This window comes from Zosterops lateralis (genome assembly GCF_965231275.1).
Source record: "Zosterops lateralis genome assembly, chromosome: 3".
Classification (NCBI taxonomy): Eukaryota; Metazoa; Chordata; class Aves; order Passeriformes; family Zosteropidae; genus Zosterops; species Zosterops lateralis.
Window position 1 is genome coordinate 18959305 of NC_139764.1, and position 13588 is coordinate 18972892.

General features: G+C 37.3%; 1 protein-coding gene across 1 annotated transcript in view; it reads right to left on the bottom strand.

The window, feature by feature from the left end:
• Positions 1-3860: 3860 nt before the first annotated feature.
• GPATCH2 (G-patch domain containing 2) overlaps positions 3861-13588 on the bottom strand; it is a 119228-nt gene continuing 109500 nt past the window's right edge. Inside the window, exon 10 of the mRNA XM_083857928.1 lies at positions 3861-8428. Coding sequence (XP_083714054.1) covers positions 8259-8428 — 170 coding nt within the window. The 3' untranslated portion in view covers positions 3861-8258. The remainder of the gene's footprint in view (positions 8429-13588) is intronic.

The window sequence follows — 13588 nt, forward strand, 5'->3', positions numbered from 1 at the left end:
TCCCATTATTTTATGTATGACATTGTTCTTTGCAGAGAACAATGCATGCACGTGTGTTTGTTTGGGTAGACATGTGCAGGCAAAAAATTTTCTCAACTACATAGTAAACTCATTTTTTCTTTTTAGTTCTTTTTTTTTAGGTTTGCTTTTGTTGATCCACCAGGTCCAAAGAGACCAAAGAAATGTGGTTCCGGCCAAAAAATTTCAAAGATCCACTATCCTGGAAGATGACAAAAATCTTTACAGAATACTTCCCTTGCTATGACATTGTAACATTTTTGTCACGGTCCAATACAATTAAGTCTTGTAGTGATTTCTTTCTCAAACCACTGCTTAAAAATCTCCATCTATAACCAATCCTGCATTGAAGTGCATGAACCTCTCAGATGGCTGACGAAATGGCAGCCTGTGCCTGGAACAAAATCCCACTTCAGTGGCTACAAACTCCACAATCATCACATTTGACCACTGTGGGAAGTCAAAGCCTGTACTTACCACTTATTTACCAGGGCATTACTGATAACTCAGAATGCTCTCAGAAACCAAGATGTGCTGACCCTTCTTTAAATCTGAAGTGGAAGTTGGTTTGGATGCTGTTCTTCACAGGACATTCCAACAATTCCAAAAGAAGCTGAGGAGCAAGAATGTGTTGTCCAAAACACACTTTACTGAGCTGGTAGTCCTTGCTGTGTACTTGAAGCCTCTAGACCTGCCCAGTTGGCAGCTCCCCAGCCTCCCAAAACACACCCCTGGAGCTGGAAGCATGGAAACTGCTGCAAGGGCAGCCTCCAATGATTGATCCACACTAGAACTACAAAAGCCACCAGGTGATTTCAGGTTTTTCAGTTCTTTGTTCTGTGGTGGGGAGGATTCAAGTTTGGAGAGACTTTGGGAGACCTTTCCAAAGGGCTTGAAGCCAGGTTTCAGTGGCCTCAAACTGTCAAGGCTTCCAGGTTCTTTCATTTTCCAGAAGAGAGACTGTACTTGAACCTATGGAGAAGGACTGGTAACCTAGATCTGAGCACTGGGGTAGTTTAGTTTCTGACTAAGCCATGGAATATACTTTGTCTTGGCTGCAGTTCATTAGAAAATTCCACAAACCACTAGATTTTGCTGAATAAATGTAATCTGACACATTTTTTGATGAATATAGCAGTAGATCTCATATGAGAATACCTTGATTCTAAGGAGTAGATCTTTTTCCTCTGAAGTCACAGATTTGGCTGACCATAGTGCAAAGTCTTTATTTATTTTATTAAAGGAAAGCCCGAGAGGAAGTCAGCACCTGAGGCACCCTACTCAGTGCAAAATTACTCTACCAGCAGCTCTCCTGGAGTGATGTCCATTCACAGCTCTGGATGTTTATGAGGGAATCCAGCTGTGGGAGGAACACTTCTCATGTTAGCAGTAATAGTAAAGCAGGTATCAAATCCTGGGACTCCAGGTTGCAGGTCTGATTCCCTGCACAATTTCTCTGTGAGCCTTTACTAAGGAAGACCCAATACTTACTGGGAAAACTGCAGATAGGTACAACATAAAGGTTAAAAGGTGATCTCTATTCCAACACTTTTGCCAGTGGCACTGTTCCTGTCCAGATCTCTTTTCTATAAAATTCCTGGGCAAGAGCTACTGTTTAGCAGCTGCCCTATCTTCATGGACAACGGATAAAAATTGCCTAAATTCAGTTAGTAAGAACTGTAATTCACATGCTCACTGACAAAAGAGTATGAAAAATACATCCGCTTACACACTACAATGAATATAAAGGCAACTAGGTAATTGTGCTACTTATTATTTACATCACATTAGGAAAACCCTTAAAATCATTACTGGTTCACTCTCAAAATCTCTTATTTCAGTACCAAGGGATACCAGGGCATATAAAAAAGAAATCTGTAAACTGTTCTTCCAGACAGTGGAACTATTTGAGTTTAATCCAAATTAACACACTGAGTATCACTGGCATTCTCATTCAACAGTTTTTTGCATCTTGTATTTACATATGTATGGTTCGTGTTGCAAACCATATTTGATGCTAGGGGATGTGTGAGGGCCAGTACCACATTTACTGAGAGTCTGGCATCTAGAAAATTTTAGATAAACATTCCACTTTCTTCACAGTAGGCAGAACATCTAGATAAACTGGAACTTTTTGGGGAAAAAAAAAAAATAGGCAGCATGTGGAATTCAAACTCAATTCTGAGGACTTGAAACCAAATGCACAGAAGTAGAAATCTGCACACTTGCAAATGCAATCAGAAAAATTTTTGTGTTTTTTGTGCCTTTCACCACAGTATTCTGTAAGAAAACCAACAAGTCTGTACAAGAGAGAAAGTGATAGTGAACAGCAGTAGAGGGCTTCAAAGACATCAAAAGAATGTAGAAACATTTTATGGGAGGAAAAACTAGAACCCATTTGTGCAGATTCTCCAAAGAATCTCCTTGAATTACTCAAGTCTACTTTGTAGCACAGTATGTTGAAACAAAACTATAAGCAACTTCCAAGGAAGCAGATTAAAAAAATTACACCTCATTTAAAAATAACACAAAACTCATGGGAATGGCCATGCAGGGAGCAATCTGAGGTTCAGCACCAACAATAAAGCAGCTTGAGAAGAAGATGGAGAAAGTTTGAGTGTGGACGGGTGTAGAATAAGCTGACTCTCAGAGAAAACCTGTAGGATTCCAAGTAGTAGATGCATGAGAGGTTTAACTTACCTCAGGCATTAAAACCTCCAGCATCCTTCAGTGGTGGGTCAAAATGTTGAGCCTGTTTTGCCAAACACCAACATCTTATTTGTAATATAAAGAAAATACTACTTGGAACATTTACATTTTCTTTCTGTGTGTATCTGATGCATGACTTCCCTTACTCATCTGCCCCCAAATTTCTCACTGTATCACAGCTTTAGAAGTGATTTTTGTTCCTCTCCATTATCTGCAACTCTTACTTTCCTGCTATATCCTTTCTGAATTGACATAAAAGATCCCATCACATCTACAGAATCACCTCCCAAATACGAAAGCATATATGAGTGGTTTGCTGTGCCTTATTTTGAACTGTGGAAAATCAGGATATTCCAGGCTGACTCCCCACACTGCTGGGATGTATTGCTGTGGGTACTGCAAGGACAGACAGACTGACATCAACCACCAGCTAACCTCTACATTACAGCAGCTCTAGAGGAGCTCAGTGCTGAAGATGGGCCAGCACAATCCTGCAAACAGGCAGCTGGGATCTGAGGGAACTCTAATGCCATGGAAAATTTAGGACCTGTATCTTTTACAAGGAAGAAAGTCACAGCCTCAGTCTGCAAATTCTCCCATGCTGCTTATTTTTAGACTTAAGTAGTACTTAACATCTTGAAGCCAATACATGCACAAAGTATTACAAGTCTCTCACTGACTTGGGGCCACAGGAAGGAGAGGAACCAGCACAACAGCCTGGCCAAGGACAAAGAAATCTCAAGTTCTCAGTGTCAAAATCTCTTACAACTGATGAAGGCAACTGGCCTAGGAAGGGTCTGGAAAAGCAACTTCTGTAGAGTAGCAGAAATGACAGAAAATCTTGAGTGGCATCACCTGGCACATACAAGAGATCGTGCTTCAAGAGAGGAAACACTGGATATTATCACTTTAAAACACACACAGGGCTGCAGTTTTTCAGAAAAACAGACAAGCATTAAGGAAGAAAGACAACACTATGGACAAGGCACAATGAAATGAGCATATATATGATGAAATATTCTGAATGATATTTCAATAAGCTCATGTATTTAATCAGTAATGTATTACAATAACATATACATCCCTCAGAGGCTAATGACTTATATTCACAGTTTCAGAAGTCAAACTTCCCAATACTTCATCATAGCAATGTTATAAACAGGTAAACAAGTGTATCTATTTCTATATCAAAATAACAATTTTCTATAGATAGAACACTTTATATTAATTTAAACCACTTTTCATAGCTGTTAAAAGACAGTTCTCATTGGTGGGGGAGATCAAGCTTACATAATCTCAGTGATTTTCAGCCTTCTACTTAATGATGGAATATTCAAATACAAGTAACATGGTCAAAATAACTCCAATATCTGTTTTGTTGTAGGACAAAAGAGAATTGTAAGAAGCCCAAACAACTTAGTGTGCTGAGTTGCAAGTAAATGTGCTAACCCTTTTGCAGCTACCCCACTCCTCCTGAAAAGTCTGCTAGGGATTGAAGTCTAATTAGAAAGTTTCTTGATTAAGAGTAAGAGGGGAGAGATTCCCATTTCTCATATGCCTTTACTGAACGTGCCCTGGGATCATGGGGAGAGGGAAAATAAAACAAAGGTTGTGTGTGAGTTTTCCTTGGAGGAACAATTCTGGAGAATTGTTTGAAGAGAAAGCACAAGGCCCTGTCACAGTTATCAAAGTATACACATACCTAAGGAGTGAAGGGAACTTGTATTTAGAAGTCTTAGAAGAATATAACAGAAGTACTGCAAACATCTTAAATGAGGCATTTCCTGACATTGTGGTGTAACCTCTTCAGCAGGATAATAACAACAACAACCTAGGAAAGAAGTACTAGTATAGAAGGTACATAAAAGGCAGTGTAATAGCTTAACACAATATGCATTTGCTTCGTACATGGTATTAGCCACTTTAGTTATATTTCCAGAAACAGCACATTTTTGTACTCACCTGTGCAATAACAACACTACTGAAAAGGGCAGTTTAAAGAAAAGAACATACAAAGCCCATGAAGAACTGAGTCTATTTATTTTATTTCATCTTGCATTTGTGCTGGTAAAGCAAAGCGTTCTATACATATTATTTAGCTATTTACTGCTGTTCTACACCCATTATTGACCTAATTGCAGAAAGACAAATGCAGGGACAACCTTGTTAAAACAAGCGTATCGATAATGCTTCTCTGACTTCGACAAATATTTATTAAGAAATAAGATACTGCTCATGGGTTTCTTTTATTAACAGTTAATGGCTCAATTCACAGAACTTTGAGACACCATGGAACACGAGCAAAACGCAGTGCTGATAACAGGCAACATCTCTTCTCTTCACTAAACATTCTTCAGAGGAAGAATATTATGGTAACAGCTGAGCTACTGATTCAAATACTTAAATGGAACAAATCTGGCGAAAAACGATGTGATGGATGACAACTTTTAGATACAAGACGATCCCATAATTGTTTATGTAGGTAGGCAAAAAACTTCAGTGTCACAGGCATAAAGAACTATTATCTGAAAAAACTGGTATATGTATTTTAAAACAACGTGTGCCAGCTTTATGCAGGTATCATAGTATGATTGCAGGTTAGACATAGGAAAGATCTGAAAAAATGAACAGTAAATCCAAGTATTTTGACCTGTTTCAAAGCCAAATAACATTGCAATGGCTTAAAAAAAAAGAAAAAAACCCTGTAATTAATTTTTGTTTTGTTTCTTAACACTAGATTTAACTGTGTGAAATCACACTACTGGAGTATCTTTAAAACCACTCCTGTGAGATGTGGAAAAATGAAAGTGAAATCACAGTGTGAGTCAGAATGGGAAGTTTACTGCACAAAAAATATCTCAAACCACTACATTAAAATATTCTAAAAAATCACTTTGTTCTACAGCTTCTAACAGATAAAGTGTACTGTCAGCTGTGGCATCTATTAATAATACCTGGCAAAACCAAAGTGTACCTATCTCTATATCAAAACCACTTTAACTAATCTTAATGTCTAATAGATTCTCACTAAAAGGCTGATTTAAAACAAAAAATTGTAAGATTTTCAATCTGATTACATAGCTGTTCCATTATGACTGTCTACTAGGCTGGCTGCTTCACTGCACCTGTAGGAATGCATGAAAAAAGAGTTGAATGAGCTAAAGATGTTTTTCCCTCAACATGTATCCATTATTTCTCTCTTACCTTTTAAAAACAGGAAACACTTTCAAGTACTTTTGCAGCTCTACATTTATTTTTTGAGAAACTCCTGCTACGGTAAATTGCACAGAAATACTTCAAAGAAGTGTTATAGGAGCCATACTTCCAGTCCCAGACATGCAGGTGTTGGAACTAAAGCAGAACAGTGGAATTTTAACAGACTGAGTATTCCTCCATAGTTTTGCAGATAGAGCTACAACAAACAGATCTTAAAAGATTCGCTTTTGCAATTCACATGCTGAAAATGATTTAAAGGGATTTCTGACTGCGGTGTACAGAACAAAGAGGTTGTCAGAGCTCACTTGCTCTCAGGAGCACATGGCACTGACAGAACAGGTGCAGGACACAGAAATGCATTATTTGGAGTAACATGCAAGTGGGCACCTCTGCCAGCTGCAGAATTCCAGGCTCTTGGCCCTTTGCAACTATGCAGCCTGGAAATTCTTCGGATACGGAATGTATTTAACCAAGTTCAGTTGTGCAAGAGATACTTGAAGTGGCAACCTCACATTATGTTATGCCCCAGAATCTTACAATAAAAAGTATATGTTTTGCTGTATAAATCCAAATTCTGTTTAAAATTTCTTATAATTTTAAAAAGTCAAACCACACAATCACATAAAGTATTTTAACAATAAATAGTCTTCCTGTAACTCAGAGAACATGTGGTATGGTGAAACAACGACCCCAAACTGACAGTAATCACACTGGAAAGTATGAATATTTCTTTTAAGCAAATTTAATGCTATAATGCTGCTGGTTTTCCTCTTCCTGCTACTATTTTCCTGGAAAAATGGGTGAAGCTGAGAGAAAAAAGGAAAGTAATAAAAACACATCTTAAAATTAATCACTGTATTTCACAGTCGCATGAACAAAGCTGTGCTCTTTTTATCCTAAAGAAATATTTTTGCAAGCATCTGGAACTAAGTATTTTTCTCTGCAGCTTGGGAGCTGTAGAGGGGAGATCCTCCTCTTGAAGAAAAAAAGACTGGAGCATCAAATCCTGTTCCCTCTGCAGAGAGGGTAAATACTGCCAGCTACTACAGGCATGGGTGGTGAGAGGGGCAGGATTTTCTCCTTAGTCCATCTGAAAAACAGTTTCCTTCAGCCATATCATTTAATTTTAAAGTGAAATTTGTTTTATCCTGCAGACTAATAAGTACCCTAGGAGCTTGATTGGTTGGTGCTTAATGAAATTGCTTCTGCTGACATTAGATACATTAGGATACTGATTAAAACACTTAATGATCCCTCTTGATTTTAAATTGCTAGCTTAGATTTGTGAGATGCCATCAAAGTATCTTTTTCCTTCCTTTCCTCCATTCTAATCCTGCTTCTCCTTGCCCTTTTTCTGTCCATGATCCTTAAAGATTGTGGCTCACTGGCAACAGCACAGTCACAAACCAAACATTAACACCTTGTTGAACACCGCATTGTTTAAAATGTGCCAAACCCCAGAGTAAACACTGAAACACAGTCATCCCTAAAATACAATTTCCTGTTTCAAAGCTCAAACTATTCTTAAATGTGGCAACACTGAGGATTATTAATACGAAGGGAAAGTCAAAGTCAGATTAAACTTAAACTTTGAAAAATATTTGCTCAGGAAAGATAATTTTGTAAATGTAAAACCAAATATAAAAGCATTACTTTATCAGCTTGAATGTGGAAGACAGTAATACATTGCCAGAAAATGGCGCTGGAACGGCATTCCTATGACAAAAAAGCTGTTTTTTATGCTCTTAGACAAAATTGCATACCATATCACCTTCCAGTGAAAAACTCGTATGTATTATGGCCATAATGACAGGTTATACCCAAATATTGTTGAATACTATAAATACCAGGTTTGGAAACTTTGCCTGAAAAGGGGAAAGCCACAATAGCTGTAAAAGGTTCTATTTTCCTCAACAAATCTTATCAAGGCTCTTGAGATGAAATTATACTTACAAAACAAAATTTACTTAGATACTAAAACCTGCTGTGTCAGAAGCTTTTACAAAAAAAATGAGTATACTGAATTTTATGCTTAATACAAACCTTAAGACCACCAAAAATAAAAAAGTAGAAGTTTTTGTACATTTTAGCACCATTGTGAAGTTACTCAAATGCCGGTTCCGTCACTGCGGCTGTACCTTGTAGCTGGTGGAGCTTGTGTGAAGCTTCAGCCATCTTTGAGAGAAGAAAACTGGATTTGCCGATCACAACAAATAATACGGTTGCCATTTTTTCCTTTTTCTTTTTTTTTTTTTCTTTGTTTTCTCTTTTTTTTCTTTTTTTTTTAATGATTTTGAGCTTCAATTTTATCTCTGTCAGCTAAATCCAAGTCCAAGTCCTTTGGGTCTCTGGATGGCTCGTATGGGCTCTGCTATCCCTTTGCCGTCTGGTCCGAGGCCCGTGCCTGGGGTCCACCCCATACTCTGGAGCATTCTGTTTCCAATGTTGTTTTCTGGGATTGGTTGGGTGTTTTCACCTACAAACCCTGAGATTAAAGAAATACACAGCATCAATCAGCACTGCCTGCCATGTGGAGAAGAGCAGGATAATCTCCTGTAAAGCTTTAAACCTTCTTATTCTCCTAATTCATCTAACAGGTTTCTAGAACAGGCTGTCTTTGCACATGTTGACCTCTTGACTGCATATGATTCTAAATAATACAGTCTTATGCTTTTATTTTTAATGCTTTTGAAGATTCATTCCGTTTTTACATATGACAAATATTGTCATATTATATTCCAGTACAGTGGATTTCGCATCAGCCTCAAAGAATATAAATCACTGGCAGCTGTCTACCAGTACATTGTCAAGATCACATGAATCTCTAGTCTTATGCAGTTACTATGAAGAGACACATCATAGTAACATGACCATCACTCTGTTCTTAGTAATATTTATCAATGATCTCCTTCAAGAAAACCCAATAAATAAGTTCTGATTAAACTATTATAGCTGTTACAGAAACTGTATAGAGAGGTGGTCAACCACTGAAATTCAGTTCCACCTTTACTCAGTTTCTCTGTTATTGAACATTGTGAGGTTTGGTATGTCCAAGGTTACTTTTGGTGTTTTCAGTTTTACTAAATGCTGTTTACACTCTTCTTAGCATCGAGATCTTTGAGAAAAGCTGCACACATACCACAGAAAAGAGCACCAACATTGCAAGTGTTAGTATATGTTTGTTAGCACAACAGAGTAATTTTTATATAAGAAAGGGTTTCTTTCCCCATTAATGAATCATTAAAAAAAATATAAAAAGTGACATCAAAATAACAAAGCTGTTTTTTCCCCTTCATCAACCAAATTCCCCAAGCCAGAGTTTGGAGACAATGCATGAATAAGCCTTCTAAATAAAAGTATCTTGCACAAGGGATATTTATTTCAAGAATCTGTGTTAAAATTTATCAACTTCCACCATACAATCAATTTTAAAAAGGGCTGAAGTTTTTCAACAAAAACAGTTGCACATAGACAGCTGGATTTTGTTTTCAGCATTATTCAACATCTCCCTGCTCCAAAAACAGAATAAAAATACCCTCAATGTGCCAACGGGTAGCTTCAAAACTATCTGTTTAATTTTCTACCTATTTATTCTCCCTGCTACTTTTTGAAAAATACTGTAGAAGAAGACTGTGATTTTGAGTTTTTGGAGACTATAATATACTCGGCCAAGAATTTACCATAGACAAGCAGCTGCCTTATCATTACATTAACTTACTAAACAAGAACACAGAAAAGTTGAACATGAGCTTCTAAAAAGCCTCGTTTATCACATATACACAAAAAGCAAGGTCCCACAGGGGAAACTGCATACACAGACAGAAATTCAAAACAAGAGGTGCACATTAAAAACCTCATGATGATTGCGATGATGAATTTACAGTAGTCCAGCATTATCCACTATAGATCTGTTCATATTCAATAAAACACTGGCTACATAAAAGGCAGACTGCTTTCTAGTATCTCAGTTCCTGAGTCAAAGGAAAAAGGGAGTGCATTGAGGAAAGGCATCCTTTAATACTGGTTTGAAGCTATGCTTAATGCTAGGCTTAAAATAAAGGCTTTTAAATCAGCAGCCTCCAGTCCCCGAGAGGGTTCCCCTTGAACTGACCAGCACAAAATTCAACGTCCATGACTTCCTTTCTTTCCAGGCCTCCACAGGCAGAGGCAATTCTCATACAAACGAGTCCCTGGCACAGTCTGGCATACACAACATAGCATTTGCAACCTTCTCAGTTATACTTTCTAGCTAAAAAAAAAATTAAAAAAATAATAAAAAAAAAATTGGAAAGAAAAGAAGGTACTGTTCAACAAAAGTTCTGGTAAGCCTCACAGGTACACAGGTAAAAGCCTGGAAGTGTGTTTTGGTCCACTTTTTATAAGAAGTGATGGTAAGAAATGAAGAATCATTCCAGTAAATGATTTGTGGAACAATTAAGGGGAAAACTTCAAGGGGAAGAGAAATCCAACAGACCTGCCAAGCAGGAAAGAGCAAGCACAAGAGTGTATTTTATGATACCTAAAAACTGGAAACATGAAACCATTCATAATGCTGCCTAGGTAGATGCAGCAGTGCTGCTGGAACAGTATGCAAGGCATAGCCTGAGACAATGTAAACAGCTTTTTTGTTTTAGTCTGTTCAGGGGAAAAACCCACAGACCTCTTCCTGTAACAGATGTACCTTTCTATATGAATTTCAATTCTTGAGATAGCCAGAGGAATCTCACAAAGAAGATATATGAAAGAACACTCTGTACCCTGACATGTTATTTAGTAAACTGGTGCTTCTATTTTTGATACCTTTTGAAGCAGTTCAATGTTGTTTTCCTGTGACAGGATAATTGGAATAATTTATTTTTAAAGACATATAAGTACTTCTAGAATGTGTATATGATAACTACTCTTCCCTCCACTGTACATACTTCTATCTCCTATTAAAACACGAGCTCTCCCTAACAGTCCTGTTTTACTCTTGTATATCATCAGATTTAAAAAAAAAAAAAAAAAAGGAGAAAAGAGAAAAAGAAAAAAAAGCAAAGGCACGATAAAGTTGGTTTCACAACCCACTTTTGGGTAAACAATCAAACTACTTACACTGTCCAAATGATAATGTGTTTAGAAGCTTTATATTGCAGCAAGAATAAAGCAAAACCAAAACCCCATCCATCTTGCCTATATTACTAATTGTTTAATTATTCCTTCTCATAAATGAGGTGACTACAGATTGCTTTTACTTGAATTGTGAAAAATATTTAATATACTCTGGCCATTCTATCGCAGTATAGTTAGTTGTTATATGAATATTATCTATGTCTGCCTTTAACAGACAGCAATTTGCAGTTTTTCACCCATCACTTGAAAAAATTATCTGTAATGCAACATATTTTACTCGAATCCAAAGAATATAGACAGTGGTATTTCCCTCTTCCTCCATTTCATGTGCAATCAGCAGGTTGAAAAAAAACCCCCAACATTTGCATTGCTGATAGACTGCATGACAGGAGAGAGCTCTTAAAAATCATGCTACACTGTGTGCTATTCCCCTGACCCCCATTCCTGTGCTTTGGGCTTTTATTTTCTAATTAAAAGCAGTAATTGTCCTTGCAATATTCATCTTCAAGTTCAGTTTTTAATTCATGCCTATGGCACTTCTTGGACTAGCCAGTAGGGCCTGTTAGAGAGAATGGTCCGAGCACACGGCCTTGAAAAGGGCTCTGCTACCTCTGGGACGTGTTCAGTCTTGACCCACCCAGGAGCAAGAGCAAAACCAACCCATCGTGCTGTCCCAAAAAAAATAACTATGCAGAATCAGATTACAAAAAAAAAAAAAAAAAAAAAAAAAAAGAAAAAAAAAGAAAAAAAGAAAAAAAAAAAAAAAAAAGTGGGGATGTTTTTCTAATTTTATTGTTGTATGAGGTGTCCAGGGGTTACAAGGATGTCTCCACACTAATAATTTGTAGGACTCTCCTTTGCAGTGCACCTTTCTTTCCTACAGACTGAAAATATTTTTAGCAACCCTAACAATTCCTAATCCAGCAGATGAGTAGCCTGCATGTAGAAGTGGCTGCCATTATACGAGGGAGGAGCAAACATTAAGGTAGAGTAACTTGTTTGAAGACAGCACTGTAAAATACACTCAGCTTATGTTCCTTCTCTCTGCAAAACTGCCAGCTGAAAGAAAAAGGGCCAATCCTCAAATCTTTGTGTATATGAACAGACACACTTCAAGGTCTACATGCATATGACCTTACATACACAGAATATGAAATCTGTGAGTAGTAAGTGACAAAACTTGGAAGTGGAAAGCAAAAATCTCATCACATTTTTTTAATTTTGGTATGATACTTATGATGGCAATAAATGCAGGTTTCAGTGAAAAATAAAGGTATGTAATTTTTTCTTAACAGCTGTTGAGACAGGTATGTCCTGGTTAAACAGTACACTAGCATTCAGTACCATACCCTTGATTTTACAGTGATTGCCATGAATTAATTTAATTCCATCTGTAAGCTAAAATCAGATCAGAGGTCTAATGCTGCTGCAGGCTCCACATCTGTTTAATCATTTTTGGATACAGCAGCTTGCAAAAGTTCAGCTTTTAAATTTGCTTCATATTTAAGAAACAATGTTACACCAGTGTACAACATTGTCAGCAGGAAACAAATGAGCCTATGAACAGTTTTATCTGACAGACCCATTTTATTTGCAAAATGTTTCTACAAATTCAAAGCTCACCATTAAAGTTATCATTTATTATAGAATAATAAAGGAGTTGTGACCTCATAAACCACTATTGTGACCGTATTTACTTGTATGGTCCAATTGCTGGATAAGACTAATATCAAGCATGTTTGGCCTATATTGGGCTGAATAAAACGAGAATACAGCTAGGATCAAGCTCTCAGATAACCCTTATTTAAGAAAATGTGTGGGTTTTTTGTTGTGTGTCTTTTTTTCCCTCTCAACCCCCTCAAGCTGTAAGAAACAAATGAAGGCATAGTGAAGTAATTTTATCTCTGGCCACCAAACTATTTCTGATGTTAAAAAAATGGGGTTTTAAACAGTTCTGAGAAAATGACACTGTACATAAATATAGTCTTGCCCTTTCATCTTTCTTTTGTATGATTAAGACTTGTGAGCAGAACAGCAATGCCTTCGCAGAGCATACCACAACTATTATTTCCTCTTCTATCACTCCCAGCAGCCTTAAATCCTTTAAATCCTTTCCTAGAAGGATCTCTTTTTGCTTGGGTAATTTTTGCAATACATGGCCTGCTAACCCTTACCCCCTACCCTGGATCTCACTTATGTCTATCACAGCAGAGTCAGTCTTTCTACCTCAAATCTTCCAAGGAGCATTGTGGATGGTAATTCACTTGCGTAATTGGCTCAAGAGATGAAAATCTTGTATCTGCCTCTCTTAGCCACTAATCTATCCAGCTGACTGCAAGCCTAATTGGCAGCTTGTTTAGTAATTTGGCTCCTAAAGTGTTGTATTGATGTTGGATAAACAGCCAATGGAAGCAGAAATGATACATGCTGATTCTCTTTAAAAGCTGGTGCACTTTCCCCCTCATTTTCTGAAAGCATTTAATATTTCATCTATTCTTTTTCTTTTCTGACTCCTCACCAGACAGATGAGCTC